At 31.0% G+C, this 19196-nt stretch overlaps 1 protein-coding gene across 2 annotated transcripts in view; it reads left to right on the forward strand.

Moving 5' to 3' along the window:
- The window catches only part of LOC139519870 (nucleolar complex protein 3 homolog), a 51507-nt gene that overhangs the window by 23853 nt on the left and 8458 nt on the right, over positions 1–19196 (forward strand). For both annotated transcript variants that reach the window (XM_071312159.1, XM_071312160.1), the window contains exons 10-18: positions 852–908; positions 4033–4140; positions 6166–6246; positions 7362–7462; positions 11061–11133; positions 12167–12302; positions 15534–15604; positions 16609–16719; positions 18372–18500. In XM_071312159.1, coding sequence (XP_071168260.1) covers positions 852–908; positions 4033–4140; positions 6166–6246; positions 7362–7462; positions 11061–11133; positions 12167–12302; positions 15534–15604; positions 16609–16719; positions 18372–18500 — 867 coding nt within the window. The remainder of the gene's footprint in view (positions 1–851; positions 909–4032; positions 4141–6165; positions 6247–7361; positions 7463–11060; positions 11134–12166; positions 12303–15533; positions 15605–16608; positions 16720–18371; positions 18501–19196) is intronic.

Genomic DNA, 19196 nt, shown 5'->3' on the forward strand with positions numbered 1-19196 from the left:
CAATTTAGTTCTGAGCTTGTGATTAAAAACACAGGCACAGAGATTAGCGATTTTCTTGAGGGTTAATCACTTTGTAATACTTGTGGAAGAAAATAATGTCTTGCTAGTTGAGATTCTTTATGATCGTAAGGTAAATAGATACGAAACAATAACGTTACGTTACGTTACATTAACAATAGTGTGTGCGAAAGTACGGGAAACAATTACATAACATAACACTCTAAAGTCTCTTGGACTATATTCATGACAGCGATCATTAGCCAATATTCCCCTGAGGCATTACAAAAGTTATACTGCAATACTGGAGTGACAGTTTTATTACAGGAAAGGGATAACAAAACAAAAATAGTTTTAAGAAATGACCGAAATTTTTCTGCAAAAATATAAAATTTGACCCAAATCCCAATCTGTCGTTAAGGACAAATGGATTTCAGAATCGGTCATGTCTGGCATATATGACTGTTTCCGGACCCTTGGGTTGGTATATACTCATCTAAAATAGTAGCTGACTATAATATTAAGCTTCTCAGCTTCTCAGCTTTGACTCAGGAAAGCTATCCTACTTATACATAGTTTGTGGTAAAATTTGGTTACCAAAAAGTTTCCAAATAAGTGACTTGTAATCCAGGGTCTAGAAAAGGTTTAAAATACAAATGACTCAAATAAAATGCCAAACTTAACACATTTATCAAGTTATAAAAGAATGGAATACACCTTTTGGTAAAAGTATATTTTGGTCTTCAGTTGCTGAAGTTTTTATGCCAATGACACATTGTATTATATTGGTGATATCTGCTAACTGTCAATTCAGTTAATTTATATTAACATTATCTAATAATTTTTTTTTGCAGATTGTCAGATTAATAAATAAAATGGTGAAAGTAAGAGACTTTAGAGTTCAAAGGAAGGTTTGTATTCATGGCAATGTTTTATTAATAGATTATATTTATACTACATGGTTGTGATGGTGGGCAGGGATAACATTACCTTAGAGTTTTATGTTATGGAATCTAAACAGGTAGAAGTGATAAGGCTTTATAGAGAAGTGCCAGGTTTCATAATGACTCTACTATAGAAGAATAAGAAGATATGGTTTGAATGCATTTGTTTGATCTCCTCAATGAAGTATTTTTACCATTTTACAAGAGAATCAAATGATGTATTTCTTTATGTGTCAGTTTGAAGTCAGGAGTCTTTATGGCAGTTCTTTTGTCCTATTGAACAAATACAATAGCTATTCTCTGTGTAGTTTATTCACTGGGACCTTTAAATTTCTTTGAAGAGAAATCTATCACTCATTGATTAATTTATTAGATAAAGATAACAGTTACACATTAAAAAATTGCATGTGATTTTGTGTTTATTCAATATAAGTGAAATTGAGAATGGAAGTGGGGAATGTGTTAAAGAGACAACAACCCGACCATAGAAAAGACAACAGCAGAAGGTCACCAATAGGTCTTTAATGCAGCAAGAAACTCCCGCAACCGGAGGCGTCCTTCAGCTGGCCACTAAACAAGTACATGTATATATACTAGTTCAGTGATAATGGATGTCATACTAAACTCTAAATTGTACACAAGAAACTAAAATTAAAAATAATACAAGACCTACAAAGGCCAGAGGCTCCTGACTTTGGACAGACGCAAAAATGTGGCGGGGTTAAACATGTTTATGAGATTTCAACCCTCCCCATATACCTTTAGCCAATGAAGAAAAGTAAATGCATAACAATACGCATATTAAAATTCAGTTCAAGAGAAGTTTGAGTCAGATGTCAGAAGATGTAACAAAAGAAAATAAACAAAATGACAATAATACATAAATAACAACTAGCAGTTAACTGACATGCCAGCTCCAGACCTCAATTACACTGATTGAAAGATTATGTCTTCATCATATCATTCATATGAATATCAGGCACAATCCCTCCCGTTAGGGGTTTAGTATCATACCATCATAAAATATATGAGAAGAGCATAACCCGTGTCATGCCAACAACTAGTTTTTAAATAAATGTGTTTAGTTCCGATGCAAAACCCTTTAAGTGAATCAATATTAAAGCCAAAATATGCAATCTTTAATGACCTGACAACAGTATTGTAACTATACCCCTTCTTAATAAGTCTATTTTTTGGTTTTGTTAGCTTCTGAGCTGAATACGGACATTTTTGTGCTTTATAAAGAATATTTCCATAACAGATTGGATGTGAAATACCTGAACGTATAAGAAGTCTATTTTTTAAAGAAAATTTTAAGATATCAACAACAAATTTTGCTAAATTATTATTTGTTAAATGTTGTAACACATAAATTTTAGTTGAAAGGGTATGATGACATGTAGTGGCAGTTTTCTTCAATCTTATATTTGAAGTTGTACAAATGATGACATAATTCATTAACCATATATAGTAAAAACCCAGTGTCTTTTGATTAGGTTTGATGACCTAGAAATATAATGTTACGGTCATATGTTATTTTGATGTTCTGGTTTCTGAAGTTTTATAATGAATTAATTATATATACATGATAAAGCTTCAGGACTTTTGAATTAGGTTGCTAGCCATATGTCCTTGAAAATGCTAAGTGGAAATGACTTTGTGTGAACTAGAAGTAGCTATTTTTTGTACTTATTTAATGTGAAAGTGTACATGGTAGAATCATTAATTTTGGAATCAGTGTCAAGTAAATTATCAAATAATACTGAAAGGGACAATTTTTAAACCAGAAGTAACAAATTTTCTCCCTTTTTTTCAAACAAAAAAGTCAAAAGTGTATAAAATCCATATAGTTTTAAAATATCAGCTTACAATAAGCTATCATTTGACACTGGAAGTGACTTTTCAAACCCAATTTTAAGGTTGGAAAGCTCTTCAATTTATTTCTGAACGACTGTTTTTTAGACCCCTACCGTTGAATTCGAATGGGACTTAAAATTTGTCTGTCTGACTGCCTATCCGTCAATCTGGCAAATCAATTTTCCACACTTTCTTTTCTGCATGGTTGTGTATATTGATTAGATATTGGGTGTATTATTTTATCATGACAAGGTACAGATCAAGTTCAAATTTTGTTCGTGTCTGATGGTTTTGTGCAGAATTATCATCCTTGGACTTAGAAAATTCACTCAAGTAATCAGTTTTCAACACTTTTTTTCATCATGCTTGATATTTGCTGTATAGTTTACACCATAACATGTTATAGATAAAGTTTGAATTTTGTTCCAATACAATGAATTTTTAACCGGTAGGGGACTGTATTGCCATGCAATACTCACAGAATGCCTGTTTAAATTTTGTTTGAATTGCTTCACATTTTTTTCACACTGAGGTCTTTAGTAGTAGTTGACTATTTAAAATGGGTTTTACTCATTGTTGAAGACTGTATGGTGACCTACAGTTGATTAAGTATGCTACATTAGTCCCTGTTGGATATAGTACATTCCACATCACATTATTTTAGTTATACATTGTAGTAGTAAATCCTTGATCTTAACATGAAATCTGATCACAATTAGTGAAAAGCGTGCATTTCAGTGCGGGTTTACATTTCAAATAAGATACTGTCTACTTGACTCATAAGAAGCACAGGCCAAAAATTCATAAGCAATAGGTTGAACATTTGTGGTGTTGAAGTCTATGTTTGTACTTATATCATTTGTTTATCAAATTCAGCGTTTGTATTGTCTGTGGTCTTTTACTCTAATATTTAGATTTCCAGGAAAGTTTGTGGATTTTAGTACAATGTACCATTGTTAGTCTTGTATTATTTTAATTTTAGTTTCTTGTGTACAATTTGGAAATTAGTATGGCGTTCATTATCACTGAACTAGTATATATTTGTTTAGGGGCCAGCTGAAGGACGCCTCCGGGTGCGGGAATTTCTCGCTACATTGAAGACCTGTTGGTGACCCTCTGCTGTTGTTTTTTATTTGGTCGGGTTGTTGTCTCTTTGACACATTCCCCATTTCCATTGTCAATTTCATTTGTCTTATATTACAACAAAGTTTAACACTTGACATTTATCCTAAAGGTTCTGGACACATTCTTAGCTCTGAAGATTAAGGAGATAGATACATCAGAAGATTTGGAGGAGAACAAGAAGAAAAAAAGAGAGTTCATGTCAAGAAGAGAGAGAAAGGTAGCAATGATTTAGAACATTACATATCTGCTATAGGTTTCTTTTTTTTTTTAAATTTTGTCTGATGTTTAATGTTTAACTACTAAAGTGATATGCTTAATAAAGATAACCTGAACTATACTTATAAAGATAACCTGAACTATACTTATAAATATAACCTGAACTATACTTATAAAGATAACCTGTATAGTTAACCTGAACTATACTTATACTGTGCAATTGAGAGAGTAAGTATTGTTATGCCCCAACAATAGTGAACGGAGCATGAATTTTTACTCTTGTCCATCTGTATGTCCTCAAATTGGTTTCCATTATCTAACTTTAGTTAGCCTCAACCAAATGTTATGGAATTTGCAATGCTTATTTCCCCAATACTCAGATCAAGTACAAAATTGTGTAGTGTCACTTTTACTGTTTTGGAGTTTTGCCCCTTTATAATGTTATATGATAGCAGGAGCATCATCTGTGTCCACACCTTCCCGATTTATTGAAAGGTTAACCTTAAGGTTAAGTACTGGTAGTTTGAGGTTTGATTTTCATATAATTGTTTTGTCCAGACAACAGTTCAAAATCTTCTATTGACCATTTTACACAATGTTGGTCAATTATTTTTGTTTACATAATAGATTTATTTGTTTCATTTGATTTCGTTGAAATGCATTGACATATCAAACAAAGTAAATTACCAAATTTGACAAAAAATTATGAAAAAAATCCGACTCATTATACATTTGTATAAATATAGATTCTTACATTGATACCAGTGGATTATTGGATTTATCCAATCAAGATAGTTAGATTATCAATTTTGAAGTCCGAGCCCTGGCGAGGACTTTAAAATTTATAATTTAACTATCGAGATTGGATGTAAGAATCAGTTTCTCTAATTTTTGTGCTATTTTCACATTTCCTGACTGTGTGATAAAAATATTTTTCCTCACTAGTGAAAAATTTGTTCTCGGCAAATGATTGGTTGAAATTTAATTGTGACGTTAAATTTTCTTATTGTGACGTCATGAAAAAGGCAACAATGCCTGAGACGTCACATCAAAAGTACACAACTTTCCTCAAATCTTTGAAACGAAAGGATAAAAATCATAAGAGAAACAGATTCCACTACTGTAACTCGTGTATTATGGTATTTCTCCACTCTCCAACAGTTAAATTTTAAATATTTAAAAAGCTCAGCAAGCCTCGCGCTTTAAATATTAAAATTTAACTGTCTCGAATGGAGAAATATCGTAACACTTATTGCAGTTGTGGAATCTATATTTCTCTAATGATTAAAAATTAAATTTTCTTTTTTTGTTAAATGAAAATCCCCTTCGAGTGCCTTTCACATTCCATGAAGTTGTCAATTTCATTAACACCTATTAGCATATTTTGATTTATCCAGTTAGCTAGAAAGGTTATGACCCTTATAATCATCCAATGATCTTTTGAGATCACCAGGAACCACTCATAGATTTTTTTTTTTATACAATGGGTTCGAATAATAAATTACCATAGAATTAGAGAAAGTTATTTATCACTTCTTCATTTTTTTAACACAACAAAGCAGTGAGCAAAACAAAATTGGTACAATGTATCCTTTTGGAACATTTTGTTGGTAATAAATTTCGTTTGTAATGTAAATGGTAATGGAGTATATGAATATTATGAAGGTGTGGGATTTTGAAAATGATCAAAGAAAACTTTTAAATGTTTTTAGCATTTCTCCAAAGAATACACATCATATAAAATAGTCAACATGAATTTATTGAAAATTTAACAAATACTTCTTTTTCATCTCATTGAATCGATTTGAAATGTTGATGAAGCAGCTAAATATTTTGAAATAATCTATTTATAAACACCCTAGACAAGTATGCTCATAAGAAAATTAAAACGGTGAAAAACATTCCACAACCAGAGTGGTGGAATTCTGATATAAATTGTGATCAATACCATGGAGATTATTTTCTTAGAATTTGAGATATACTTATTTAATTATATTTAGTGTAATAAATTTTGGGATTCTTACAGAAAAGAAAAAAGATGGCCAATTTAGAACATGAACTCTTAGAAACAAAAGCAACAGAAGATAAGAAGAAAAAGGTGAAACTTGTAAGTATATTTAATTTGTTAATGTTTTTTTGGAAAGAATAAAAAATGTACATCACCTTTTTTGAGCTAATTAGTGGTATTGAATATTTAAATTAATATAAAAGATAATTGAGATAATGCATTATAATGAGGATTAGATACTAACATTGTTATCATACCCGTACCCCTCCCCTTGAAAACAAATAAGCACTGTTAAAGTCAATGTTTTGTTCGAATTGTGACTGCTAAAGTTGAGTTCAAAAGTCCAAATAACCCCCTACCCCCTAGTATACTGTTTTACCTCTGTCTGTCAGTCCGTCCGTCCATCAGTCCGTCCGTCCGTCAGTCAGTCCGTCCCATGAAACTTTCGTCACATTTTTCTCAGGAACTACACATCCACCCTTTCTGTAATTTGGTATCAACATTTATATATGTCAGCCATACCGTGTGATGCGTTTTCAGATTCATCACTTGACAACTTCCTGTTTACCGAACACTTGTCTGATTTTACACATGATAGCCAAGTTGAAAATTTTCGTCACATTTTTCTCAGGAACTACAATACAAGGATTTCTGAAATTTGGTTTCAGAATTTATATAAGTAAGCTATACCGTGTGATGCGTTTTCAGATTCATCAATCGACAACTTCCTGTTTACCGAACACTTGTATGATTTTACACATGATAGCCAAGTTGAAAATTTTCGTCACATTTTTCTCAGGAACTACAATACAAGGATTTCTGATATTTGGTTTCAGGATTTATATGTCAGCTATACCGTGTGATGCGTTTTCAGATTCATCACTCGACTACTTCCTGTTTACCAAACACTTGCATATTTTTACACTATTAATATTATCCACTTGCGGCGGGGGTATCATCAGTGAGCAGTAGCTCGCAGTTTCACTTGTTAAAAAAAAAAAAAAAGTAAAGATCTGCAGAACCATTTAATGATGAAACTTACTTGTAATATGTTTTAATAGCATTACAAAGTGACTGTTAGTCTCTTGTGATAATTGACAAGTATGTACAGTAAAGGAAGCACATATTTAATTTGTAATATTTAAGACCAACATACACATGAGTCTCATGACTGCCTAATACTTTGTTATTGAAGTGTTTAATAATTTTTTTAGCATACAGAAATCATAGGAGCAGTGTTCCTGATTTACTTTAAAGTTTTGAAAGGATACAGAAAGTCTACATTGCTTCCATCAGTCCTTGAAGGTTTAGCTAAGTATGTCTGACTCATTACAGTTCTATCTCAGAATAAATTATGACTCTTTAATACGATGAAACATACACTTGATTTTGTATATGTGTTGACTTCAAAAAAATATATTATGGCATTATGATAAAAAATATAATGATTTTATCTTTTGTTTTATACTCTTTAAGGTTCCACCTAGTTATGAATTTTGTTGATTAATTGTGATCTTTGCTGCCATAGGGGATAGCTGGTCTATGAAATGTCTGTCTGAAATACATAAAGGGTACTAGGTTTGAATTATGCCTAACTCCTACTGTTTTCAATAGATTTAATAAGACTCGATAAAATCGCCACTATTCAGTCCTATATAGCCAAAATGCATGTCTTGCTTTATTATTTTAAAAAAAAGATTGGCTACGGCACATTTATCTTTTAAAAAAAATTCAAACCTCTGGGTCCATGATACTGCTAGTAGACATTTAGTCCTTGGTGTTATAACAAGCCCATTGTTAATGCATAAGTGCTGAATTGGAATATGTTTAACATGACATGGTGTACTGTTCATTAGGCATGGAAATCATTTAAAACACGTTTTTTATCGAGCCAGCGACTTTTGATGCAGAAAGCTTGACATAGGGAAAGTGATCCGGCAGCGGCGGTGGCGGTGGCAAAAGCTTACTTCTCAAAAGCTTAATATTTTAGAAGGTTGAAGACCTGGATGCTTCATGACTTGTATATAGATGTCTCATGTTACGAAGTTTCCTTCAGTTACATGTCCAATGTCCTTGACCTCATTTTCATGGTTCAGTGACTACTTGAAAAAAATATTTTGTAATGTTAAAACAATGATTCTGCAGCAAAATAATAAAAAAGTGGAAACATCTTTATCAAAATATAAAAATGAAAGTTTGTCAAATGTCTCTGAGTATTCATTTCTTGGAATTCTTGTGAAATCAAATGGAAACTTATTGCATAGCTCTGAAGAGCTTGTAAATAAAGCAAGGAAAGTGATGTTTGCCATTAAAACTTATACTGGTTCCTTAAATAATCTGCCAGTTAAAGTAGCTTGCAGTCTTTTTGATTCTATAGTTAAACCAATAGCCACTTATAATTCAGAAATAACTTATATGGATACTTATGTTACAAAATTTAGAGCAGAAAAACGTGCAAATATTTCCAAAACAAATATAGACCCCCTTAATTTTACTGATAAATCAAGTTTAGAAAAATTACATTTGTCTTTCTGTAAATATATCCTCGGAACAAGAAAATCTTCATCAAACATAGCTGTGAGAACAGAGCTAGGGAGATACCCACTAGAGTTGCATATAAAAACTCAAAGTATACTTTACTTATCAAAATTACTAAATTCTGAAATTAATCCATTATCATACGAATCCTTTTTACTTTCTAAAAGTTTAGATAATTCAGGTTGCTATACCTGGTTTACATATGCTAAAAATATTTTGAAAGAGGTAAATATGGACGCATCCATTCTTGAGGAAAACAAAAGAAAAAATTACTCAAAGTTGTTAAAAAAAACCTTAAAACATCAATTCTTAAATTTCTACACAAATATATTTGAACAAAAATTTGAAAAAATAGATAAAAAAAGTAAATTGTATTTATATAAAAGTTTAAAGCAAAATTTAGAAATGGAAAACTACTTAAACTGTAAATCTTTTGAAAAGAGAAGGAACATAACAAAAATGAGAATTAGCGATCATAATTTAATGATAGAAAAAGGAAGACATTTAAAAATACCTAGAGAAAAAAGACTATGCACATCCTGTAATACAATGGAGGATGAAGCCCATTTTATTTTATACTGCAAAAAAATTGCTAAACTAAGAGATAACTTTATAGGAAATGTAATTAAACATATGCCAGATTTTATGTCCTGGCAAGAAAATGAAAAAATTAAATATCTTCTTTGTCCATCAACCTCAAAAGAAGTAGAAAGCTTAGGGTCCTATTTTAAACAGGCATTAGAACTGAGGACAGGAGACTCTTGATTTATTTATAAAATATATTTATATATCATATAGATAGATTGTTTTGCTTTTTTGCTTTTTTTTGTTTTCATGGTTTTGTTTGTTAAATGCATTTTGTGTATGTTTATATTATTTGTCACAAACTTATTGTTCAGAGTTTATATGACAATAAATATTTGAATTGAATTGAATTGAGTTAAATTCTTTCTTATTCTATGTAATAGGATAACTATATTTGGTATGTGTGTACCTCGCAAGGTCCTAATGTCTTGTCAGACATTTTTCTCTCTTGACCTTATTTCATGGATTAGTGAACACAGTCAATTTTTGGTGGTCAAGTCCATATCTCAGATACTATAAGCAATAGGTCTAGTATATTCGGTGTATTGAAGGACTGAAAGGTGTACATGTCCAACTGGCAGGTTTTATCTGACCTCATTTTCATGGTTCAGTAGTTATAGTTAAGTTTTAGTGTTTTGGTCTGTTTTTCTTTTACACAAAAAGGTCTACTATATTTGGTGTATGGAATGATTGTATTATGTAAGGTGTACATGTCTAGCTGGCAGGTGTCATCTGACCTTGACTTCATTTTCATGGTTCAGTGATCAAAGTTAAGTTTTTCAGTCTTGGTCTTTTTTTCAAATACTATATGCAATAGGTCAACTATATTTGGTGTATCGTAATATTTTATGATCTATTTGTCAGTCGGGCAGGTATTATTTGACCCCGACCTCATTTTCACGGTTCATTGTTCAGTGTTCAGTTTTTGTGTTTTGGTCTGTTTTTCTATAAGCAATAGGTCAACTTTATTTGTTGTATGGAAGAATTGTTAGCTGTACATGCCTGCCTGGCATGGTTGATCTGATCTTAACCTCATTTTCATTGTTCATTAGTCAATATTTAGTTTACTTGGTTAATGATAAGTATATGTGACAGTTTTAAATAATAAAGCTTTATATTTAGGAATATCAACATAATACCAATGATTAGTAATTATAAAGGGGGCGAGACATTTGAGCAGGTACACTCTTGTCTTTTACTAGGCATGGGTCAGATGTGGTCTACTTTTTGAAATGTTTGGTTTTTCAATATTCCTCTGCCTTTATTTTATTATAACATGCAAAATGGAAAAAAGTGTGTACAGTGTTTTTAATTCATCAAATATGTTATAATTGTGAAATTACAATGCATTTGAACCATGCAGTATAACTGAGGTAGTTTACAAATATATTTCTCATGAGAACTGTGCATTATCCTGATCATCCTGATAGTTCATAGAGGATTTTCATATGCTTTGTGTTATTGCAAACTGTATCCAAAATTTGATTGCAGAAAAAAGAAATCATTTTTTTTTAGTTTCTAACTACTATATATACAAATGTAGGCAAAATTAAAAAACATCAAATGGAATTTTTTTATTTAAAAAAAGCTAACTACATTTTGAGACAGTTGGATGCAAATAGAATAGATTTTATATAAAAGTATTGAATTTGTTTATGTGAAAATATTTTTGAATGGGTTTAAAAATTGTATCAAAATTTGAAATTTGTAATGGACCAGGACACTTTACCTGTACATATATGCTTGCTATAACAATTTTAAATGATGGTTTATGTCTTACTTTTTTTCAGGTTTTCACACTTAATAAACATAGACTTCTTTGATGATCTGTATAGAGTTTTCAATGAATTGATAGAATCAGAGGTAGGTGATATTGAATGTTAGAAGCTACATTAGATAATCCAGTCATTGGTAACTCAATTTATTGGATACATTATGATTAGTTTATAAATAATAAACCCAACATCATATTCATACATGTCAACTTTTCAAAATCTCCTTTGGGAATTTAATGTGTAAGAGGACCTTATGCTACTCTTATATTGTCATAAGGTTTTTTAAGCTCACCTGACCCAAAGGGCCAAGTGAGCTTTTCCCATCACTTGGCTTCCGTTGTCCGTCGTCGTTAACTTTTACAAAAATCTTCTCCTCTGTCACTACTGGGCCAAATTTAACAAAACTTGGCCACAATCATTACTAGAGTATCTGGTTTTAAAAATGTGTCTGATGACCCGGCCAAATAACCAAGATGGCTGCCATGGCTAAAAATAGAACACAGGGGTAAAATGTAGATTTTGGCTTATAACTCTGAAACCAAAGCATTTAGAGCAAATCTGACAGGGGTAAGATTGTTTATCAAGTCAAGATCTATATGCCCTGAAATTTTCAGATGAATCAGACAACTGGTTGTTGGGTTGCTGCCCCTGAATTGGTAATTTTAAGGAAATTGTGCCGTTTTTGGTTATTATCTTGAATATTATTATAGATATAGATAAACTGTAAACAGCAATAATGTTCAGCAAAGTAATATCTACAAATAAGTCAACATGACCGAAATGCCATCTGTGTCCTTTGTTTATTATATGCACATAGACCAAAGTGAGCGGCAAAGGCTCTTTAGAGCCTCTAGTTAAGATTTTTATACAGTAAAACTTTTCATAAAACTTGTTAAATCAGTTGATTAACAGGCACAATGGGGAAAAGCAATCCTGACATACATTTATAAAGCTGCTAAAGAGAGGATAAAGAACTGCTAGTGGTTTTTTTTAAAATAAAAATGATTTAAACTAACTATTATATATACTTTTTAGCATATCTGAAAATATTTCAACAATCAGCACATTCCTAATGAATTTGAATGAGAAAAAGAAATGAAAAAAAATAATATTTTTTTTAGGATCTGACCTACAGAGAATCTTTACATGTGATACTGACAGCTTTTACCATCCTCAGTGGACAAGGCAGTGCTCTCAACATTGACCCACTAAAGTTCTACACACATATGTACAACACACTCTTACATGTACATGCAGGTATACACTTATTTATACACAGCTTGTCTATTCAAAGTAATGTCATTGTTTCAAAAAATAATTTTCTTAGTAAAATGTTTTGTTCTTTTGTATATAATTAAAAAGAGATGTGTTGTTGATTTTGATAAGATATCTTTTAAATCAGAAACAATAGACTGTTGCAACATTTTTGGTTCAACTTAAAATGAGTACATTTGTGTGCATTAGAAAATCATCCCAAAAGATTTTTTTTTTCAATTTTGACAGTGTACAGTATTTATTTCATCAGCATTTATAAATCTGTTTACACAATTCCGTTCTACAGAATACACTCATTGATAGCTCTTCAGTTATTGATATTTTCATGATGCCAGAAAACAAAAAATAAAGACAATTTTTTGAACATTGTCAAAAGGAGTTTTTATGCCCCACCTACGATAGTAGAGGGGCATTATGTTTTCTGGTCTGTGCGTCCATTCGTCTGTCCATTCGTTTGTCTGTTCGTTCGTCCGTCTGTCCAGCTTCAGGTTAAAGTTTTTGTTCAAGGTAGTTTTTGATGAAGTTGAAGTCCAATCGACTTCAAACTTAGTATACATGTTTCCTATGATATGATCTTTTCAATTTTAATGCCAAATTAGAGGGTTTAACCCAATTTCACGGTCCACTGAACATAGAAAATGATAGTGCGAGTGGAGCATTCGTGTACTGGGGACACATTTTTTATTAATTTATTTTCATGACCATTAAAAACAAGAGAGAAAATCAAGGTTTGCTGAGCTCTTATCTTGTTTCAAAGTGGGTGCAAATACTTTCCTATATTGTACGAATATTGTTGTTATGCTGCAGTTTTACATACAAGCTGTTTATAGGACATATTTTGGTATACCGTTGTCTGCCCATCTATACATCCTTATGTCTGTAGTTTGTCCTCATCTGTATAGACCATTACTCTAAAATGGTTTCACCAATTTCATGAAACTTTGGTGAATTGTTAAAATCCATTGACGTAAGCTCCCTTTTGGTTTTTATAAGTTATTGATTTTTATGCATCTGAGTTATGGTCATTAAAAGAATTAGAGATTTACCAGTTTTTGGACTATAACTCGAAAATGGCTTTCAGCAATTTTCATGACACTTTGTTGAATTGTTTATATTTATCAACATAAGTTCTGTTCGATTTTTATAATTTCTGTTATGACATTGTGACGTTGTGGAACTTTATTTGTTGAAAAAATGTTGAAAAAAACCCCATTTTTTACACTTTAAACGGTTATGGAATTTTATTCTTTCAAACATTGAGGCCATGAACTTAGTGAAACTAGAGTTATCCTCAATAATGACAAATATTAATGTTTTGGTACAATGGGTGCCACTGTGTGTGATACCTTTTTATTGGGGGGGAAGAGGGGTCTATTTGAGCAGTGCTCGCAGTATTTCTAGCTATATAGTTGATCATAAGAATTCATTTTAAGTATAAAGACGAGATAAAAGGGAGAGGGAAATATCATGCCCTCATATGGCAGCTCTTTTTTTGACATTGGATTTGTCAACATGACTTAGCAGACCCCAAATTAAACAGTAATTTGAATATAAATAAGCGCCAATGACAGAAGCAGGATACCAGGAGACTATAAATGTAAACAATACAATTATCACATCATGTTGACTGTCAACCTGTATTTACAAAGCAGAAAGGTCACTTACAGGATAAAATTAGATATAAAACACTGTTAATAAGCTAATATACATCAAGATGTCAAGAAAAGGTTACATGTTTTGTTAATTTTGCTGGTCAATTTTTCAGACAATGGTTTCTGAAATCGTAACATAAAATAAACAATTTAGAATATAGTTACAAAAGTATATATATTTTTATTTTTCTGTTGAATATATAAATTCTACAATTATTTTTAGTTCAATGAAATTTTCTTCTATAAATCAGACATTGTTTGATTGTGGCCTACCGTAGTAATAATTTAGCAAGTATTGATATTGGGGTTATGGTCTCAACAGTTTAGGAGTTAGGGGCCAAAAAAGGGGCCCAAATAAGCATTTTTGTAGCTTCCAGAAAATAACTTGTGTTTAAGTGTATGAATCTCTGAAATTATACAAAAATTTTTCAAATTTTTCATACCACAAAGGGATGGTTAGGATTGACTTTGGAAAAGGAGGGGGGGGGGGGGGCAAAAAATGGGAAAAGATCAATTTTTATGGTTAATGGACACTTAAGACAATTTAAAAGTAGTTTACGGGAGGTAATATAAATACATTTAAAAAACAATTTTGTGTATATTTGGATTTACCTCCCTTACACCACACTAATTGTACATTATGTTTAAAGAAATTGTCAGGTTTTGGACTATTTAAAAAAAAAAGGGGGGGGGGGGGGGGGGTCATAGGCACCATAATGTGTATGCAAAAAAGAAAAGAAAGGGGTTGAACTTTTTTTTTGAGGGGGGGGGGGGGGGGGGGTGTCATTTTGCAACAGCATAGTGTATTGCACAAAAGCAAAAATATATATGAATTCAAATCATATAACCAATTCCAAGTTCTTTGTCTACAGTTATTCTGTGTCAGAAACCAATTATGTGTCGAATATTTAATTACAATTCAAATTAAGACCTGTATCAAGCACGAATATTGTGTCCATTTTTGCCCCATCTGTTCAGGGTTGAACGTTTGCGTTTGTATCCAGCTGCGCTCAGCAAAGCAATTTATTTTCTTTGTGCTTTAAGACATTGATTTCATATTTGGTATATTGATTTATCATGAAAAGTTATAGATCAAGTTTTGATTTAGTTCCGATCTGATAATTTTGTTATGGTCCTTGGACCTGGAAAATTCACTCAAATATTCAGATTTCCACATTTATTTTCCGTCATACATAAAGATATTGATTTAACAATTGGTACATTGTTTTATCATAACAAGTTTCAGACCTAGTTTGAATTTTGTTTGGGTCTGATGATTTTGTGCAGAGTTATGTTCCTTGGACTTAGAAAATTCACTAAAATGATGAGTTTTCCACACTTTTTTTGTCATGCTTGAAAATATTGATTTGATATTTGTTATATAGTTTACACCATGATAAGTTGAAGATCAAGTTAGAATTTTGTTCCAGTACAATTAATCTTTAACTGGTACGGGACTATGTATTGCCATACAATACTCCTTGAATGCTTGTTTTAAATATTTTGAAATTATATTTGATCTACAATTTTGAAGAACATTTTTGTATTTGATTTATTTTAGGATGTTCCAGTGATGATTTGCCTTTAGTGATTGATTGTATTGATTGTATGATGAACAGACGTAAAAGATTGGTAATATTTTTAAGGTGGTACCCAACACCTTCACTAAAATTAATTTGACTCGTTTAATTTTCATAAAATTTTGACAAAGTATTTACTTTGACCTTCTGACAAAAATATAAAAATTTCAAAAAATTTGTACCAACTGTTTGATCAGAAAAAATACACTGGTTATATAGCACTTTGACAAACACTTATTTTGAACATTGAAAAGCTTAATATTCCCTTAACAACACAACATAATTAAAACGTTTAACTAATTTTACAGAGTTATCTCCCTGTAGTGTTAGGTACCACCTCAAGACTGGAATTTAAATGTATATTATTGTTTATATAGCATCTAAAAAAATCATGATAATATCAAACAATTAGAAGCTACACTACCTTATCTTTTACATCTATTGTGGATCCATGTATTATTTTATTGGTACCCTTTTCTGATTGATATTTGATTTCATATTTTGCCAAACTCTGCATTAAAGCATAAATAGAAAGTTTCATTACATTTAACATTTCAATAAGTTAATATTTTGAAGTGACGAAAATTGGTATCTCAAGAAAAATGATAAATCCACAGTATTTGCTCTTTTTCACAAATCTGACATCCAACATGATTGGTGCCACATGAGGAGCAATATCTGTTTACCCTTATAGTGCACTTTTTTGGTGACTGATAGATATCTATTAAGATATTATCCTGTCAGTTTTTCATGAATTTCTGATATAACATTGAGTAGTTATTGAACTTTATACTTTGAAAAAGCAACATAAGTATCATGTGCTCATGGCACAGCTGTTTATTCATGAAGACCATCCAACTAGAAACTTAGTACAAATTAGAGTTTTGACCCAAGTTTCAAGGTCCACTGAACATAGAAAATGATAGTGGCATCCCTATTATATTTTTTGGCTGAGAAATTGTTATAGTCCATTAGAAATGAAATGATTTGAAACATGTTAACAATCTGTATTATATTTCACAAAAAAGTTGTATTTTTTTTTCTTTCATTATTTAGATTTCACAACAAAGAATTCTGTCTTACACAAAGAGATTAGCAACTCTTTCATTGCAACAGATGCCAAATGGAACCATAGCTTTCCTTGGATTAATACGTAATTTTATGTTGGTAAGATATCTGTATAAAAAACACTTTTGTCAAGTATAGAGGTTTATTTATTCAGATAGCATTCACATGCAGACATGGATTAAAGTATAATGTTTATGCCTCTACCACAGTGGAGGGGGCATAAAGTTTTACCCTTGTCCCTTTGTACATAGGTACGTCTCAAAATTGGTTTCAGTTCTCTAATTTAAGTTTTTCTCAACCAAATGTTATGAAACTTATAAAGAATGCTTATTACCACAAAAAAACAGGTAAAGTTTGAATTTTGGTGGCGTAACTTCTACCATTCTAGAGTTATGCCTCTTTACAAATGGAAAAGATTCTGAATTTTTCATTTCTGTTTTCTCACTTAAGTTTGCCTCAAATTAATGTTAAGAATCTAAAAAAAACAATGCATGCTTATAACCACAAAACTCAGATCAAGAACAAATTAAGGTGGCAACACTTTTACAGTTCTTGAGTTATGTCCCTTTTTAATGTTATATGCAATAGGGGGCATCATATGTCATCTTTGTCCTATGAACATATTCCCCCCCCCCCACCCTTTTTTTGTATTTATAGAGATAATTATTAAGCTGGTGAATAAATTTCATTGCCCTATTCTGTTAAATATATTATTATGTTAAATTATATATGTTAAGGTTGTAGAAATTTAATAAATTTTGGTTCCAGTGTGACCATCTTGCTTCTATTACTTTAGGAATTAGGGGCCCAAAGGGGCCCAAAACATACATTCATCTAGTTTCAGGACAATAAGTTGTGTATAAGTATTTCAATTACTCTGAAATTGTACCATAATGTTCATACAATTAAGTAAAAGGTTGGGATATATTTCAAGTGTTAGTTGACCAATTGTTGTAAAATATAAACAATTTGTTTTGGCACAAATCAAATGATGCTTTCATGAATTTTTATTTCTGTTAGGTCTTGTTAAGAAAGTATGTCATTTTCTTTTTTAGCATTTAAGAATTGAATGCTTCTTTTTGTAACTTCATTGGGATGTAATGTGCGCACGGTCAACACTTTTACAACCATATGAAGTTACAAAAAGAAGCATTCAATACTTATAATTACATTTTTTAAATATGATCATAAAAACAAGAATTTTATAAAAACAAGAATTTTATAAATATTTTTATTTTAATTCACCTGTGCATTTTATTGTGGGACCACATGTTATCATGAATGAAAAGTTTTATTGAGTGATGCAATTGTTTAAGGAATAACATATGATGTGCAGTTAGCCAATCAGAATAAAGTATTACAATGGAACATACATCTGTTGTAATTTAAATGTGCTATAGCATAATTGTGCTTATTGCAATAAACATATTTATCTTATCTCTTATCTTATCTTATCTAATGTAATTATTTTAAAATCAATTTTAGAAATTTAGAGCTGCACATGTTGTAATAAACTAAACCTAAAGACATGACAAATATCTCAAAATGCTTGTTAATTTTGTTTCATGTCATTATTTTACTTATGTTTAATTTAAGAATGGATTAGAACATATGTTTTTCTATTGGTGTCTATCCTCTTTCATTCATCTATGTTTAATGGAATGTAACATGTAATGTTAATTTTCTGCCTATGAAAGAATACAATTAGACAGAAAAATTAATTGATATTTGTGCGAATTTGAATCTTGTAGACATACAAATACTTGGACTTTTTATTTGATAATGACAGCCAAGGAAGTGGTATATACTTACCAGAGTTACCAGAACCAGAACATTGTCATGCTCATAATACTATGTTATTGGAACTTTCTTCTTTAAAGGTAAATTTTTATATAGAATTTCAATTGCCAGCTAGTATTCTTTGCTTATCACATTGGACATATGACTTCTAAATTAGGTAATTTTAATTAACTTTGTATTATGACCACTTTCAATGTGCACTTCAATTTAAGATAGGTAAAAAAACATATTACTTGATGATCAGGGATGAGGAAGATGAATGGTAAATTATAAGTTCCTTGTTCTTTTAGAATAATGTTTACTTTTGATTGTGTATGATAAAATAAGTATATCTTCCTCTTTATTCAAATATGCACAAGTTAGAGTGATTGCAATTACACTGAAGAAAAGTTTGGGTCATGAAGTTTTAGGTAAAGTATTTATATTTGGTCTGTTTGAATAAGGTAAAAAAAATAAGTATGCCTGAAATCATTTGTCATCCTCTTAAACAATGCCTTGGCTAATAATCCAACTTGGAACAATTTTGCATGAAAGCTATTAAAAAAATCTTCAATTGATTCAATTCAGAGGTAGAAAAACAAGTCTATAGAAACATTCTTATTAGATTATTATGTTTTGTCTTGTTTCAGAAACTACCAGGCCGATGTCAATTTTGTCAGAGATAATATTTGCAACTTTTTCAATATAAATCTTATACTGTAAAGAAAAAAGGCTTCATCTTCTCTTGACCCATTAGACGGTTTAATTTGCAATTTGAATGATGCAGTCTATAAGTC

This window comes from Mytilus edulis, chromosome 4 (genome assembly GCF_963676685.1).
Source record: "Mytilus edulis chromosome 4, xbMytEdul2.2, whole genome shotgun sequence".
Taxonomy (NCBI): Eukaryota; Metazoa; Mollusca; class Bivalvia; order Mytilida; family Mytilidae; genus Mytilus; species Mytilus edulis.